At 46.8% G+C, this 18,135-nt stretch overlaps 1 protein-coding gene across 4 annotated transcripts in view; it reads right to left on the bottom strand.

Annotated features, from left to right (window-relative positions):
* LOC137434580 (mitochondrial glutathione transporter SLC25A40-like) overlaps nt 1–14,647 on the bottom strand; it is a 69,524-nt gene extending 54,877 nt beyond the window's left edge. For 2 of the 4 annotated variants that reach the window (XR_013624735.1, XM_068127749.2), the window contains exon 1: nt 1,764–1,826. Coding sequence is in view for 2 of the 4 variants with exons in the window: in XM_068127749.2 (XP_067983850.1) it covers nt 1,764–1,779 (16 nt within the window). In the remaining 2 variants the exon portion in view is untranslated. Of the gene's footprint in view, nt 1–1,763; nt 1,827–13,598; nt 13,907–14,082 lie in introns of those variants that run through there. The other 2 variants (XR_013624734.1, XM_068127748.2) reach the window with 2 other exon arrangements.
* Nucleotides 14,648–18,135: the final 3,488 nt, after the last annotated feature.

Below are 18,135 nucleotides of genomic sequence, written 5' to 3'. Positions count from 1 at the left end.
TTCTCCAATGGCTTGATCTCTGATCATCAATTTGGTTTCAGACCTGGTCACTCTACTCTGGACATGCTGCTTCTGCTTTCTCAACAATGGATGGAGGTCCTCAATGCCAAACAGGAAATTAGAGCTGTCTCCCTTGACATATCACGTGCCTTCGATACGGTCTGGCACCCCGCTCTGCTCACCAAACTCTCCTCTGTTGGTATCCGTGGAAATCTCCACGCATGGCTGGCGGACTTCCTCTCGAGTCGTAGTCAACGTGTGGCCCTGAATGGGTTTCTCTCATCTCCTCTTCCTGTTCAGGCTGGAGTTCCCCAAGGCAGTGTTCTGGGCCCTGTGCTTTTTCTGATGTTCATTAATGATCTCTCCGGCTCTCTGGAAAATTCTCTCTATCTCTTTGCTGATGACTCCACTCTCTGCCGCTCCATTCCTCATCCCTCAGATCGGCAGTCTGCGGCCTCCTCACTCTCTGCAGACCTGGACAAAATCACAGACTGGGCAAACAAGTGGAACATGTCTTTCAATCCTGACAAATCTCACACTCTTACGATGTCTCTCCGAAAAGACCGACTGGACAACCCTCCCATCCACTTTCTGAATAATCCTCTCCAAGAAGTTCTGTCATTCAAGCTTTTGGGTCTCACTATCTGCCATGATCTTTCCTGGGAAAACCACATTTCAAATCTGGCCTCCAAAGCCAGTCGCCGACTGGGCATCCTCCGTCGTGCGAAGCCCTTCCTTGGCACACCTGAGCTCCTCACCACATACAAGGCTTTCATCCACAGCTCAATGAAATACTGCTCTCCCCTCTGGGCTGGTGCTCCTGCCTCACACCTAGCTCGTCTTCACGCTGTTGAAACTAAAGCATTCAGAATCATTGGAATCTCCCACGATGAAGCTAACTCCAAGGGCCTCTCACTCACTCACAGCAGGCAGGTTGGTGGTCTTTCCGTCTTCTACCGACTCCTCTCTGGCCTTGCCCCCCCAGCTCTCTCTGTGCTCTGTCCCGCAAATATTCCTACAGGTCGCACAAGATCTGCCTGCAACCCTCTTATGGTCAAACTGCCAAAATCAAGACTCTCTTTTCACCTTCACTCCTTCATTCCTCTTTTCTCCCGCCTCTGGAACAAACTCCCTCACTCTCTTCAATCCCACTCCACCCTCCAGGTCTTTAAAACAGCTGTTCACCACCATCTCTTATCTTCCCCCATCCAAAACCTTGATCTTTTCTATCCCCGCTAATTTCACCCCAATTACACTTTTTTTGAAATACCAACTTCTGTCCTGGAAGTCCTTGGTGTCCTTGTGTTTTAGACTTCTCCTCCCCCCCCCCCCCCCCTTCCCACGCCACCTCCCCCCAAGCCCTCTCCCTCCCACACATCTCCCTGCTCTTAAATGTTGTGCTCTCAAGTGTTTGTGTGCTTTCCCTTCTCTTGTCTTCCGCTCCCTCTTTTTATATATTTTGTTTGTCTGGTTGATTTGTTTGTGAAGTAAATGTCAGCTCTTTCATGAGCCTCGATTCAGTATACAAAAAAAAAAAAAAAAAAAAAAAAAAAAAAAAACCACGCAAAAGGCCCAAGAGCCAAAATACCCTGGAGAACTGGCGAGGCTTTGCAATCTCTGGTTGCTTTGTTGTTTGTCACTGTGATCTGCACATAATATCACATGTCAAAGTGTAATCTTTATATTAGAAATTTTTACAAAATAATTAAAAATGAAATGCAGAAATATTTAATTTACATAAGTATTCAAGCCCGAGTAAATACCTCGAAGACGCGCCATTGGCAGCAATTACAGTTTTGATTCTTCTTGGGTATGTCTGTATGAATCTGCAAATGAGAAGACGTCACAAGTGAAGAAAAATCCGCGAGTGTCGACGACAACCCCGCGAGTGTCGACGACAACCCCGCGAGTGGCGACGACAACCCCGCGAGTGGCGACGACAACCCCGCGAGTGGCGACGACAACCCCGCGAGTGGCGACGACAACCCCGCGAGTGGCGACGACAACCCCGCGAGTGGCGACGACAACCCCGCGAGTGGCGACGACAACCCCGCGAGTGGCGACGACAACCCCGCGAGTGGCGACGACAACCCCGCGAGTGGCGACGACAACCCCGCGAGTGGCGACGACAACCCCGCGAGTGGCGACGACAACCCCGCGAGTGGCGACGACAACCCCGCGAGTGGCGACGACAACCCCGCGAGTGGCGACGACAACCCCGCGAGTGGCGACGACAACCCCGCGAGTGGCGACGACAACCCCGCGAGTGGCGACGACAACCCCGCGAGTGGCGACGACAACCCCGCGAGTGGCGACGACAACCCCGCGAGTGGCGACGACAACCCCGCGAGTGGCGACGACAACCCCGCGAGTGGCGACGACAACCCCGCGAGTGGCGACGACAACCCCGCGAGTGTCGACGACAACCCCGCGAGTGTCGACGACAACCCCGCGAGTGTCGACGACAACCCCGCGAGTGTCGACGACAACCCCGCGAGTGTCGACGACAACCCCGCGAGTGTCGACGACAACCCCGCGAGTGGCGACGACAACCCCGCGAGTGTCGACGACAACCCCGCGAGTGTCGACGACAACCCCGCGAGTGTCGACGACAACCCCGCGAGTGTCGACGACAACCCCGCGAGCGTCGTCGAAAATCCATGAATGTCGATGAAAATCCACGAATGCAAAACTGCCATTGTTTCAATGGGGACAAGCGTTACGCCTAGGTCCCCCGTCGGGGAAGTGATGTGAGTTTACAAAGTGGAACACGCAGAAAACATGCTATGATATGATATTTCGCTCACAAGGGTCAGACAAACATGGAGGCGGCCATCTTGGATTTTGACGTGGCGACCCAATTTTCAATAGCGTTCTTCCTTATGCCTAGATGCACCCACACACCAGAAGGTACTTCGCTTATTTTTCAAGATATTTCGCTCACAAGGTTCAGACATATATATGGTGGCGGCCATCCTGGATTTTGACGTGGCGACCCACTTTACAATAGCGGTCTTCCTTATGCCGAGATACACCCACACACCAAATTAGAAGTTGGTACTTCGCTTATCTTTCAAGATATTCTTCTCACAAGATTCAGACATACATGGCAGCGACCATCTTGGATTTTGACGTGGCGACCCAATTTTAAACAGCGTTCTTCCGTGTGCCTAGATACACCCACACACCAGATTAGAAGTTGGTACTTCGCTTATTTTTCGAGATATTTTGCTCACAAGGTTCGGACATACATGGCGGCGGCCATCTTGATTTTGCCATGGCGACCCAATTTTCAATAGCGTCCTTCCTTATGCCTAGATACACACACACACCAGATTAGAAGTTGGTACTTCGCTTATTTTTCAAGATATTTGGCTCACAAGGGTCAGACATATATATGGTGGCGGCCATCTTGGATTTTGACATGGTGACCCGATTTTAAACAGCGTTCTTCCTTGTGCCTAGATACACCCACACACCAGATTAGACGTTGGCACTTCGCTTATTTTTCGAGATATTTCGCTCACAGGTTTCAGACATATATATGGTGGCGGCCATCTTGGATTTTGACGTGGCGACCCAATTTACAATAGCGTTCGTCCTTATGCCGAGATACACCCACACGCCAAATTAGAAGTTGGTACTTCGCTTATTTTTCAAGATATTCCGCTGACAAGGTTGACATACATGGCATCAGACATACATGGCGGCGGCCATCTTGGATTTTGACGTGGGTTGCACCCACACACTAAATTCGAATGCGGTCCTTCGCTTACGCACGCATGCACGCACCCACGCACGCACGGACGGACGGACGGACGGACGGGAAAGCCATAGTCCCCCTTTCGCTCCGCTGAGCGATGGGGGACAAAAAAGGAGACAGCTAATTGCACTAAAAGAGTGTGGAGTGTTTTCTTTCAGTACAGTAACATGCGGGGATGATGTGTTATGTAGCTGTTGGAATATCCCGCGAAGCTATTCACAGTGTGAATGGTGGGATATCCTGCAAATCAATGTCTTATACCACAAAACCATGAAACCTAACGGAAACATCTCGTATGGGATATCCCGCGAGATATTCGCACGAGATCTGTCACGCGTTCTCTGGAGTGATGAATCACGCTTCACCATCTGGCAGTCCGACTGACGAAACTGAGTTGGGCGGATGCCAGGAGAACGCTACCTGCCCTAATGCACAGTGCCAACTGTAAAGTTTGGTGGAGGAGGAATAATGGTCTGGGGCTGTTTTTCATGGTTCGGGATAGGCCCCTTAGTTTCAGTGAAGGTAAATCTTAACGCTACAGCATACAATGACATCCTAGACGATTGTGTGCTTCCAACTTTGTGGCAACAGTTTGGGGAAGGCCCTTTCCTGTTTTAGCATGACAATGCCTACACAGAAATATGACAATGACAATGACAATGCACAAAGCGAGGTCCATACAGAAATGGTTTGTCTAGATCGGTGTGGAAGAACTTGACTGGCCTGCACAGAGATCTGACCTCAACCCCATCGAACACCTTTGGGATGAGTTGGAACGCCGACTGCGAGCCTGGCCTAATCGCCCAACATCAGTGCCCGACCTCACTAATGCTCTTGTGGCTGAATGGAAGCAAATCCCCACAGCAATGTCTCGTGGAAACATCTCGTGGAAAGCCTTCCCAGAAGAGTGGAGGCTGTTATAGCAACAAAGGGGGGACCAACTCCATATTAATGACCATGATTTTGGAATGAGATGTGTGATGTTCGGGTGACTGCATACTTTTGGTCATGCAGTATGTGTATATAGATATAAAATAAAAAGAGTGTCCGTCCGTCTGTCTCCTCCATAACTCCAATACCATGAAACCTAACGGCCCCAAACTTTGCATACATACACCTGGATCTCTAACAGATTGCAAGGATGAAAACTGGGTGTTTGGGTGCGTCATAACAAACTTTTTGAAGATGATTAACGAGGTGCCCAAAATAAAAAACCCGAAAAAGCGTTAGCAATATGGCGGCCCACAATCTTGATCAGCCCACTGCCACTTGCTGGGTTCTTAAGCCGCCATTTTGTTTTGGCTTATTCAATCGTGTGTTGCCTTGGAAACACGATCGATTTATCATCACATAATTCTCAAGCATATCCTCAAAATATGGATGTGGAGATGAGGATTAGATACTTCAGACTAAATAATGTTCAAATATAGAGTGAAATCTGACAAAATTTACCATATCTAGCGATTTTCATAGCTGAGTGTATATATTCATTTATTTAAGTGAGGCTGTAATTCTCATTCTGAGGTTAGTTTATTTATTTATTTAACTTAATAATAATTTTTAACTTAATTCATACTTCCATGGGACAGGGTGTCACTCCATTGTACCTGGGATCTGTTTTTAAAATTTCTCGGCCATTTTAACCAGAAGCAATCAGCTTGCTATCGCTTGCAAAGCCAGCCGTTCCTTATCGTTATCACCCATTTCGTTGGAGTGCTTGCTGGAGTGCTTAAGCCACTTCGCGAGGGCTCTTAATTAATTAGTCATGAGGCCGGGGAAGTTTAGGTGTGTGTCATAACACCCTTTTTGAATATGATTATTTTAAACTAAATTCATACTTCCATGGGATAGGGTGTCACTCCACTGCATAGCAAACCAGGAGATCCTGCCCATTATAACCGTGTGTGGAAATGAAATAAAGGTACGAACAACGCCAGATGAAGTTCGGAGAGTTGCATGAGGGTGGAGTGGGAAGGGTAGGAGGGATTAAGGGAGAGTTGTGTGGGGGTGGAGTGGTGGGGGGGGGGGGGGGGGGGTGGGGTTCCTGGACATAGAGTCCCGACATTGCGGTGTTCATTAATTTAATTATTTCATTTCCATTATTTACCAATACCATTATTTCATTTCCATTATTTACCAATACCATTATTTCATTTCCATTATTTACCATTATTTACCAATACCATTATTTCATTTCCATTATTTACCATTATTTACCAATACAATTATTTCATTTCCATTATTTACCATTATTTACCAATACCATTATTTCATTACCATTATTTACCATTATTTACCAATACCATTATTTCATTTCCATTATTTACCATTATTTACCAATACAATTATTTCATTTCCATTATTTACCATTATTTACCAATACCATTATTTCATTTCCATTATTTACCATTATAATTTACCAATACCATTATTTCATTACCATTATTTACCAATACCATTATTTCATTTCCATTATTTACCATTATAATTTACCAATACCATTATTTCATTTCCATTATTTACCATTATTTACCAATACCATTATTTCATTTCCATTATTTACCATTATTTACCAATACAATTATTTCATTACCATTATTTACCATTATTTACCAATACCATTATTTCATTTCCATTATTTACCATTATAATTTACCAATACCATTATTTCATTTCCATTATTTACCATTATTTACCAATACCATTATTTCATTTCCATTATTTACCATTATTTACCAATACCATTATTTCATTTCCATTATTTACCATTATAATTTACCAATATCATTATTTCATTTCCATTATTTACCATTATTTACCAATACCATTATTTCATTTCCGAACAACGTTTAAAAACTAAAATGCGATACACACTACAAACTCTTAATCTGAAGAGATTTTCAAAACTTAAACTGCAGAAAATGATGATAAGAGGTGAGGCCGCATAGTGCATGTACGAGTTATAGCAGGTAACATTATCAAGGCTAGGAGAGGCCACATAGTGCATGGACGCGTTATAGCAGGTAACATTATCAAGGGTGGTGAGAACGCATAGTGCATCTACGAGTTATAGCAGGTAACATTATCGAGGAGAGGCCACATAGTGCATGTACGCGTTATATCAGGTAACATCATCAAGGCTAGGTGAGGCCGCATAGTGCATGCACGAGTTATAGCAGGTAACATTATCAAGGCTTGGTGAGGACGCATAGTGCATGCACGAGTTATAGCAGGTAACATTATCAAGGCTAGGAGAGGCCACATAGTGCATGTACACGTTATAGCAGGTAACATCATCAAGGCTTGGTGAGGACGCATAGTTCATGCACGAGTTATAGCAGGTAACATTATCAAGGCTAGGAGAGGCCACATAGTGCATGCACGAGTTATACCAGGTAACATTATCAAGGCGAGTAGAGGCCACATAGTGCATGTACGCGTTATAGCAGGTAACATTATCAAGGCTTCGTGAGGACGCATAGTGCATGCACGAGTTAGAGCAGGTAACATTATCAAGGCAAGGTGAGGACGCATAATGCATGTACGAGTTATAGCAGGTAACATCATCAAGGCTTGGTGAGGACGCATAGTGCATGCACGAATTATAGCAGGTAACATTATCGAGGCTAGGAGAGGCCACATAGTGCATGCACGAGTTATAGCAGGTAACATTATCAAGGCTAGGAGAGGCCACATAGTGCATGTATGCGTTATAGCAGGTAACATTATCAAGGCTTGGTGAGGACGCATAGTGCATGCACGAGTTATAGCAGGTAACATTATCAAGGCTAGGAGAGGCCACATAGTGCATGTACGAATTATAGCAGGTAACATTATCAAGGTTAGGTGAGGCCGCATAGTGCATGTACGAGTTATAGCAGGTAACATTATCGAGGAGAGGTGACATAGTGCATGTACGAGTTATAGCAGGTAACATTATCAAGGCTAGGAGAGGCCACATAGTGCATGTACGCGTTATAGCAGGTAACATTATCAAGGCTAGGTGAGGACGCATAGTGCATGTACGAATTAAAGCAGGTAACATTATCTAGGAGAGGCCACATCGTGCATGTACGAGTGAAAGCAGGTAACATTATCAAGGCAAGGCAGGGCCACATAGTGCATGTACGAGTTATAGCAGGTAACATAATCAAGGCGAGGTGAGGACGCATAGTGCATGTCCGACTGATACCAGGTAACATTATCAAGGTTAGGTGAGGACGCATAGTGCATGTACGAGTTATAGCAGGTAACATTATCAAGGCTAGGGGAGGCCGCATCGTGCATGTACAAGTTATAGCAGGTAACATTATCAAGGCTCGGGGAGGCCGCATCGTGCATGTACGAGTTATAGCAGGTACCATTATCAAGGTGAGGTGAGGCCGCATAGTGCATGTACGAGTTATAGCACGTAACATTATCAAGGCTTGGGGAGACCACGTAGTGCATGTACGAGTTATAGCAGGTAACATTATCAAGGCTCGGGGAGGCCGCATAGTGCATGTACGAGTAATAGCAGGTAACATTATCCAGGAGAGGCCGCATAGTGCATGTACGAGTTATATATAGCAGGTAACATTATCAAGGCTCGGGGAGGAGGCATAGTGCATGTACGAGTTGTAGCAGGTAACATTATCAAGGCCAGGGGAGGCTGCATAGTGCCAACTGGAGGACGCATAGTGCATGTACGAGTTATAGCAGGTAACATTATCAAGGCCAGGGGAGGCTGCATAGTGCATGTGCGAGTTATAGCAGGTAACATCATCAAGGCGATGGGAGGCCACATAGTGCATGTACGAGTTATCGAAGGTTACATTATCAAGGCTAGGGGAGACCACATAGTGCATGCAGGAGTTATAGCAGGTAACATTATCTCGGCTAGGGGAGGCCGCATAGTGCATGTACGAGTTATAACAGGTAACATTATCCAGAAGAGGCTGCATAGTGCATGTACGAGTTATAGCAGGTAACATTATCAAGGCTAGGAGAGGCCGCATCGTGCATGTACGCATTATAGCAGGTTACATTATCAAGGCTCGAGGAGACCACATAGTGCATGAACGCGTTATAGCAGGTAACATTATCAAGGCTGGGGGAGGCCACATAGTGCATGTACGAGTTATAGCAGGTAACATTATCAAGGCTTGGTGAGGCCACAGTGCATGTACACGTTATAGCAGGTAACATTATCAAGGCTAGGGGAGGCTGCATAGTGCATGTACGTGTTATCGCAGGTAACATTATCAAGGCTAGGTGAGGATGCATAGTGCATGTACGAGTTATAGCAGGTAACATTATCAAGGCTAGGGGAGGCCACATGGTGCATGTACGAGTTATAGCAGGTAACATTATCAAGGCTAGGTGAGGACGCATAGTGTATGTACGAGTTATAGCAGGTAACATTATCAAGGCGAGGGGAGGACGCATCGTGCATGTACGAGTTATAGCAGGTAACATTATCAAGGCTCGGTGAGGACGCAGAGTGCATGCACGAGTTATAGCAGGTAACATTATCAAGGTTAGGTGAGGATGCATAGTGCATGTACGAGTTATAGCAGGCAACATTATCAAGGCTAGGGGAGGCCGCATCGTGCATGTACAAGTTATAGCAGGTACCATTATCAAGGTGAGGTCGCATAGTGCATGTACGAGTTATAGCAGGTAACATTATCAAGGCTTGGGGAGACCACGTAGTGCATGTACGAGTTATAGCAGGCAACATTATCAAGGCTCGGGGAGGCCGCATAGTGCATGTACGTGTAATAGCAGGTAACATTATCCAGGAGAGGCCGCATAGTGCATGCACGAGTTATAGCAGGTAACATTATAAAGGCAAGGTGAGGCCGCATAGTGCATGTACGGGTTGTAGCAGGTAACATTATCAAGGCTAGGGGAGGACGCATAGTGCATGTACGAGTTATAGCAGGTAACATTATCAAGGCTAGGGGAGGCCGCATAGTGCATGTACGAGTTATAGCAGGTAACATTATAATGGCTAGGTGAGGACGCATAGTGCATGTACGAGTTGTAGCAGGTAACATTATCAAGGCTAGGGGAGGCCGCATAGTGCATGTCCGAGTTATAGCAGGTAACATTATCATGGCTAGGTGAGGACGCATAGTGCATGTACGAGTTATAGCAGGTAACATTATAAAGGCTCGGGGAGGAGGCATAGTGCATGTACGAGTTGTAGCAGGTAACATTATCAAGGCCAGGGGAGGCTGCATAGTGCATGTGCGAGTTATAGCAGGTAACATCATCAAGGCGATGGGAGGCCACATAGTGCATGTACGAGTTATAGCAGGTTACATTATCAAGGCAAGGAGAGGCCACATAGTGCATGTACGCGTTATAGCAGGTAACATTATCAAGGCTAGGGGAGACCACATAGTGCATGTACGAGTTATAGCAGGAGTTATAGCAGGTAACATTATCTCGGCTAGGGGAGGCCGCATAGTGCATGTACGAGTTATAACAGGTAACATTATCCAGGAGAGGCCGCATAGTGCATGTACGAGTTATAGCAGGTAACATTATCAAAGCTCGGAGAGGCCGCATAGTGCATGTACGCGTTATAGCAGGTAACATTATCAAGGCTCGGGGAGGCCACATAGTGCATGAACGCGTTATAGCAGGTAACATTATCAAGGCAAGATGAAGCCACATAGTGCATGAACGCGTCATAGCAGGTAACATTATCAAGGCGAGGAGAGGCCGCATAGTGCATGTACAAGCTATAGCAGGTAACATTTATCAAGGCTAGGGGAGGCTGCAGAGTGCATGAACGCGTTATAGCAGGTAACATTATCAAGGCTAGGGGAGGCCGCATAGTGCATGTCCGAGTTATAGCAGGTAACATTATAAAGGCAAGGTGAGGCCGCATCGTGCATGCACGTACGAGTTGTCGCAGGTAACATTATCAAGGCTCGGGGAGGAGGCATAGTGCATGTATGAGTTGTAGCAGGTAACATTATCAAGGCCAGGGGAGGCTGCATAGTGCCAACTGGAGGACGCATCGGGCATGTACGAGTTATAGCAGGTAACATTATCAAGGCCAGGGGAGGCTGCATAGTGCATGTGCGAGTTATAGCAGGTAACATTATCAAGGCTAGATGAGGCCACATAGTGCATGAACGCGTTATAGCAGGTAACATTATCAAGGCTCGGGGAGGACGCATAGTGCATGTACGAGTTGTAGCAGGTAACATTATCAAGGCCAGGGGAGGCTGCATAGTGCATGTACGAGTTATAGCAGGTAACATTATCAAGGCTAGGGGAGGCCGCATAGTGCATGTACGAGTTATAGCAGGTAACATAATCAAGGCGAGGGGAGGCCGCGTAGTGCATGTACGAGTTATAGCAGGTAACATAATCAAGGCGAGGGGAGGCCGCGTAGTGTAAGGAAGAGTTATAGTAGGTAACATTATCAAGGCCAGGTGAGGCTGCATAGTGCATGTACGCGTTATAGCAGGTAACATTATCAAGGCTAGTTGAGGCCGCATAGTGCATGTACGAGTTATAGCAGGTAACATTATCAAGGCTAGGGGAGGCCACATAGTGCATGTACGTGTTATATCAGGTAACATCATCAAGGCTAGGTGAGGCCGCATAGTGCATGTCCGAGTTATAGCAGGTAACATTATCAAGGCTAGGGGAGGCCACATAGTGCATGTACGCGTTATAGCAGGTAACATCATCAAGGCGATGGGAGGCCACATAGTGCATGTACGAGTTATAGCAGGTAACATTATAAAGGCAAGGTGAGGCCGCATAGTGCATGTACGGGTTGTAGCAGGTAACATTATCAAGGCCAGGGGAGGCTGCATAGTGCATGTGCGAGTTATAGCAGGTAACATCATCAAGGCGATGGGAGGCCACATAGTGCATGTACGAGTTATAGCAGGTTACATTATCAAGGCGAGGAGAGGCCACATAGTGCATGTACGCGTTATAGCAGGTAACGTTATAGCAGGCTAGGGGAGACCACATAGTGCATGTACGAGTTATAGCAGGAGTTATAGCAGGTAACATTATCTCGGCTAGGGGAGGCCGCATAGTGCATGTACGAGTTATAACAGGTAACATTATCCAGGAGAGGCCGCATAGTGCATGTACGAGTTATAGCAGGTAACATTATCAAGGCTAGGAGAGGCCGCATAGTGCATGTACGCGTTATAGCAAGTAACATTATCAAGGCTTGGGGAGGCCACATAGTGCATGAACGCGTTATAGCAGGTAACATTATCAAGGCTAGATGAGGCCACATAGTGCATGAACGCGGAGGACACCACATAGTAGCAGGTAACATTATCAAGGCGAGGAGAGGCCGCATAATGCTTGTACAAGTTATACTTATAGCAGGTAACATTATCAAGGCTAGGGGAGGCTGCAGAGTGCATGAACGCGTTATAGCAGGTAACATTATCAAGGCGAGGAGAGGCCGCATAGTGCTTGTACAAGTTATACTTATAGCAGGTAACATTATCAAGGCTCGGGGAGGACACAAAGTGCATGTACTCGTTATATCAGGTAACATCATCAAGGCTAGGTGAGGCCGCATAGTGCATGTACGAGTTATAGCAGGTAACATTATCAAGGCTCGGGGAGGACACAAAGTGCATGTACTCGTTATATCAGGTAACATCATCAAGGCTAGGTGAGGCCGCATAGTGCATGTACGAGTTATAGCAGGTAACATTATCAAGGCTATGGGAGGCCACATAGTGCATGTACGCGTTATATCAGGTAACATTATCAAGGCTCGGTGAGGCCGCATAGTGCATGTACGAGTTATAGCAGGTAACATTATCAAGGCTAGGTGAGGCCGCATAGTGCATGTACGAGTTATAGCAGGTAACATTATCAAGGCTAGGTGAGGCCGCATAGTGCATGTACGAGTTATAGCAGGTAACATTATCAAGGCTCGGGGAGGACACAAAGTGCATGTACTCGTTATATCAGGTAACATCATCAAGGCTAGGTGAGGCCGCATAGTGCATGTACGAGTTATAGCAGGTAACATTATCAAGGCTATGGGAGGCCACATAGTGCATGTACGCGTCATATCAGGTAACATTATCAAGGCTCGGTGAGGCCGCATAGTGCATGTACGAGTTATAGCAGGTAACATTATCAAGGCTAGGTGAGGCCGCATAGTGCATGTACGAATTATAGCAGGTAACATTATCAAGGCTAGGTGAGGCCGCATAGTGTATGTACGAGTTATGGCAGGTAACATTATCAAGGCTCGGGGAGGACACAAAGTGCATGTACTCGTTAAATCAGGTAACATTATCAAGGCTGGGGGAGGCCACATAGTGCATGTACGAGTTATAGCAGGTAACATTATCAAGGCTTGGTGGGGCCACAGTGCATGTACGCGTTATAGTAATCTTATAGCAGGTAACATTTAAATATCAAGGCTAGGTGAGGATGCATAGTGCATGTACAAGTTATAGCAGGTAACATTATCAAGGCTCGGGGAGGACACAAAGTGCATGTACTCGTTATAGCAGGTAACATCATCAAGGCTAGGTGAGGCCGCATAGTGCATGTACGAGTTATAGCAGGTAACATCATCAAGGCTAGGTGAGGCGGCATAGTGCATGTACGAGTTATAGCAGGTAACATCATCAAGGCTAGGTGAGGCGGCATAGTGCATGTACGAGTTATAGCAGAGAACATCATTAAGGCTAGGTGAGGCGGCATAGTGCATGTACGAGTTATAGCAGGTAACATCAAGGCTAGGTGAGGCGGCATAGTGCATGTACGAGTTATAGCAGGTAACATCATCAAGGCTAGGTGAGGCCGCCCTGTAAACCGGTCCAAATCGTACTGAAGAGTGAAGTGATCAAGGCTCCGGAGCACGAAGCGACGATCTGTTGTAAAGGTGTAATGCCAATGGGCGAACCCGTGCTCTCCCGTCCGAACATCATGGTGGATAAACGTGCACGGTCAGAATGTCACCGATCGTGCTCCACTCGCACAGATTCTCCACAAATGAAGTCACAAGCTCACAAACACTCTGCGAGCGGAGGCACGTGTAACTTCACCACCATCGCAGTCCGTTCGTCCATGTAAGCACGACTTGACGACTTCCCCATTCGGACAGGAAGGGACGATACGACGCACTCATAATGTTGACTGGAAGGAAAAGTGATAATAATCGCTGAAAACAAACACAAACCTGTACGACAGAACGTGATACGGAACTTTAAGCCGACAGATTAATCAATAATAATAATAATAATAATAATAATACAAAATGTCAAAATAAAAGGTGGAAACCAGCCTCGCTCATAATAGAGTACAGAATATACCTCCAAAATATATGTTTTACATCGAGGAAGAAATGAGTTGTCATGTATGAATCTGCAAATATTCACCGTTGTATCCCTACACCGGGACCGCATTGTATCCCTACGCCCCAGCTCGGATCGCGCTGCAGTTCATCGGGCCCGCATCGGCAGTCAATAAACGTGTGCTACAATCGATCGTAGTTTGTCGAGATACCTTACATGGCGACGCGCCATTAGTTTCCATTGCTGAAGCGTCGTTGTTGAAATGTACGTGTCGAGCAGTCGGTAGACTTTGATGTGTTGGTTGGGTCGGTTCGTCCTTCCACTTGGCGCCACAATCGGGTGGATGAAGTTCACGCAAGTGTGCCCTGGTTCCTCGAAGACGCGTCCCGTTAGGCGTCTGTACTCTATACGAGCGGGGTTCATTACAGCGAGCCACAACTTTCCCGGGGTACCATTGGTGCGTGTCCTTGTTCAGAATCCGAACCCGATGTCCAATAGCCAATTCAGGCAGCTCCGGCCCAGCCGTTCTGTTGTATTGCTTCGCCATCCGGTCTCCACGTTCCTTCAATCGTTCCTGAATTTCCTGATGCCTTTGTTGTGCAGGAACCAACAGACGACTTGGTAGGTTGGTGCGTATGGGCCGGTTCAACAGCATTTCGCTTGGACTTGGGAGGTGGGAATCTACAGGTGTGCACCTCAGGTGTTGTAGTGCAATATCTATGTCACTCCCTGATCTAATACACTTTTTGATCATGTTCTTCACTGTTTGAACTTGTCTCTCAACCAATCCATTACTGCGTGGATACCTCGGCGATGTTGTCGTGTGTTTTACATTCCATTTGGTACACATATCACGGTACGGCTTACCCACATATTGAGGTCCATTGTCTGATATGATCTCCAGAGGTGGGCCGAACATACTGAAACATTCAGATGTGACCTTGGCTACTGCACTGCTCGTCGTGTATTCCATTCTCTTCACAACTGGGTACTTGGTGTAATAATCCATCACCAAGAGGTAGGTCTGCCCGTGTAGCTCACACATATCACTGGCTACCTTTGTCCATGGTACCGCTGGTATCTCATGAGCTATCATAGCCTCACGCCTTTGTTCTGGTTGGTTCTCTTGACATGCCTTACATGTTCTGACAGCTCTCTCAATGTCCAGATATATACTTGGCCAGTAAACACATTCGCGTGCTAGACCTTTTGTCTTTTCGATCCCCATGTGTGCGTCATGGAGCTGGTCGAGGATATCCTTCCGTAGCTGCTCTGGAATTAGTACCTGTCGACCTTTGAAGAGAACACCGTCACAAATACCAATTTCATCACGGTATGGCCAGTACGGACGTAGGTCCACAGGCAGCTCTGTAATCCTAGCAGGCCACCCTCGATGTACAACCTGCTGCAATGCTCGAAAGGTTCTATCAGCCTTTCCACACTCTCCGAGTTGGTCCTGTTTCCTTGAGCTGAAATCAATGAGGTCAAAGCGATGATGATCATCCACATCATCAAGCTCAATACCATCTACACGTGTGTCCAACTGCAGTTCCTGATTATTCTCTGGGTTCGGTAGCCTCGACAGCGTGTCTGATAGCATCATCTCACGGCCGGCCTTATACTCCAGATCAAAATCGTAGCCTTGGATTTTCACAAGAAGGCGCTGGAGCCGTGGAGGGTCGCTTGTAAGCGGATTGCTGATGATCATGACCAATGGTTTGTGGTCTGTGTATACCTTGAAGCGTTTCCCAAACACATAAGTATGGAACTTCTGTATGCCAGTAACAAGGGCCAAGGTTTCTCGTTCAATATTTGAATATGCAGACTGAGTGGGTGTCAGAGTACGTGACGCAAAAGCAACAGGCTCGTCATCCTGCAAAAGGCATGCACCCAGTCCCTTCTGTGACGCATCTACTTCCAAAACTGTCTCTTTGTCATGATGATAGTATGTTAGACAGGTGTCTGCATCAACACTCTGTTTCAGTTGCTCAAATGCAAACTGATGGTCTTCCTGCCACATGAATGGCACTCCATTCTTCAGTAAATCTCGGAGGAGTGCCACTTTATCCGCAAAGTGGGGAATATGTGGTGACAGATAGCTCATCAGTCCAATTAATTGGCTCAAGTCTTCCTTATCAGTCAGTTTTGGCGGAGTCAGTTCTGACATCCATTTTTTTTCCATACATGTCCTTCACAATACGCGTTGGCAAAGTATTCCCTGATGCACCTGTATCCACTTTCAACTGCAGTTTGTATACACCTTTCATGTCAGGGCATACAATGTTCAACAATGTGTACACTTCATCCCTCGTCTCCTTCATACACAGTGCGGATACCTTGATCACGTGAAACGGCTTGGTGTGTTCATATGCCTCTGTGTCACTTTCGTAACTGTCTTCATCGCTTTCAGTACAATACCCCGACACTTCATTCACCGAGGTCCCATTATTGTTACTTCCCCGACGCATACCTCTCAACTTGCTTCTGCTGACTCGACGGCCTCTTCCACCCATTGCAGGACGGCGGCTCCACTCGTATCCATCAGCATATCTCGTGCTTCATTTGGGATTTTCACAACAACGGGCCCAGTGTCCCAGTTCACCACAATACTTACAATAATCATTGTATGCTGGGCAGTTCCGTGGTGGATGTGATAGTCCACACCTTTTGCACTTTTGTCGATGTGTCATGGCATTCACAGACGATGAAGGCCCTTCCTTCTTCTGGATGGCCTGCTTTCTGATTACCATTGCTTCGTACTTGCGTCCCTCACTTTAAACCAGGTCCATGTCGTACCCGACCTCCTGGTCGAGCAGATGCTTTTGAAAATCATCATGTGGGGTGCTCGCAACAATCAACTCGATAATCCGTTCCGAGAGTTCTGCTTCGGAGAAATTGCACAACCTTCCCTTCCGTCAGCATCGGTTGACGAAATCATCAATGGACTCTCCTGCTTGCTGCCAAAATCTCATTATTTCCAGCCGGTGAATCCGAAAGTTTACATGAATGTCCAACTGATCCTCGAATAATTTATATAATTTATCCGAATCCTTTTTATCATCCTCACTCAGAGTCGATGCATTGATCCGCCTCAGTCCTTCGTCTCCCACAGCAATCTGAATCTTGATGGCCTGCCTGGCTTTAGTATCGATGCCCTCGTCCGACAGCACCAAGTTCATTCGTTGCTTGAATAACTTGAAGGTCTCCGCCAGGTCCGAGCTGGACCAGTCCATTGTCGGGAACTTCGCCATGTTGAAAAAAACACGGAACGTGCTGCCGTGGTAATCCGCAAAGAAAACAAGACCAAACGTCAAACTGCTTGTTGATCTTCACGATCCCGCGCTGCCACCATGTAGTAAGTTCAGGAATCTCCTTTAATCAAGTGGTTCATTAAAGACGATACCAAGCTCTCACATAGCACACGGCCATCATGACGAGCCGCCATTAACCACTGAAGCCACGCCCCCAGACGTCACTACGCTGTACGTAGTACCAATCACAACATAGACCATGACTTCTTTCGGCCATATCGATGAATTCGACCCTTATGAGGGAGATTTTGACACGTATTCTGAGCGGTTGTCTTTCTACTTCGAGGCGAACGACATCGCGACGGAAGCCCTGATGAAGGCCGTCTTCCTGTCTGAAACCCGGTTGAAGGCCGTCTTCCTGTCCGAAACCCTGATGAAGGCCGTCTTCCTGTCCGTTTGCGGAGGTGAGACGTTCACACTTGTTAAAAACCTGATTCGTCCTCAGACAATCCAGGAGCTCACGTATGCAGAGCTCAAGGCCGCTTTGAAGGAACATTGTAATCCATCTCCTTCAGTCATCCTGTGTCGGTTTAATTTTTACATGTACAGACAGCATCAAGGTCAGTCGATCGCAGACTTCATTGCACACCTAAAAAAAACTGTCACATCTGTGTGAGTTTGGGGACATGATTGACGACATTCTCCGTGATTTGCTGGTGGTTGGCATGTCCGATGACCGCACTCGTAGACGCCTGCTTGCTGAGAGAAGACTGACATCAAAATGCCATAGACACCGCCATTTCCATGGAAAGTGCTGAAC

The sequence above is a fragment of the Myxine glutinosa genome, chromosome 10 (assembly GCF_964187855.1).
Source record: "Myxine glutinosa chromosome 10, kmMyxGlut1.1, whole genome shotgun sequence".
NCBI lineage: Eukaryota > Metazoa > Chordata > Myxini > Myxiniformes > Myxinidae > Myxine > Myxine glutinosa.
Note: the sequence above shows the minus strand (reverse complement) of the source record. Positions and strands in the feature narration are given on the sequence as shown.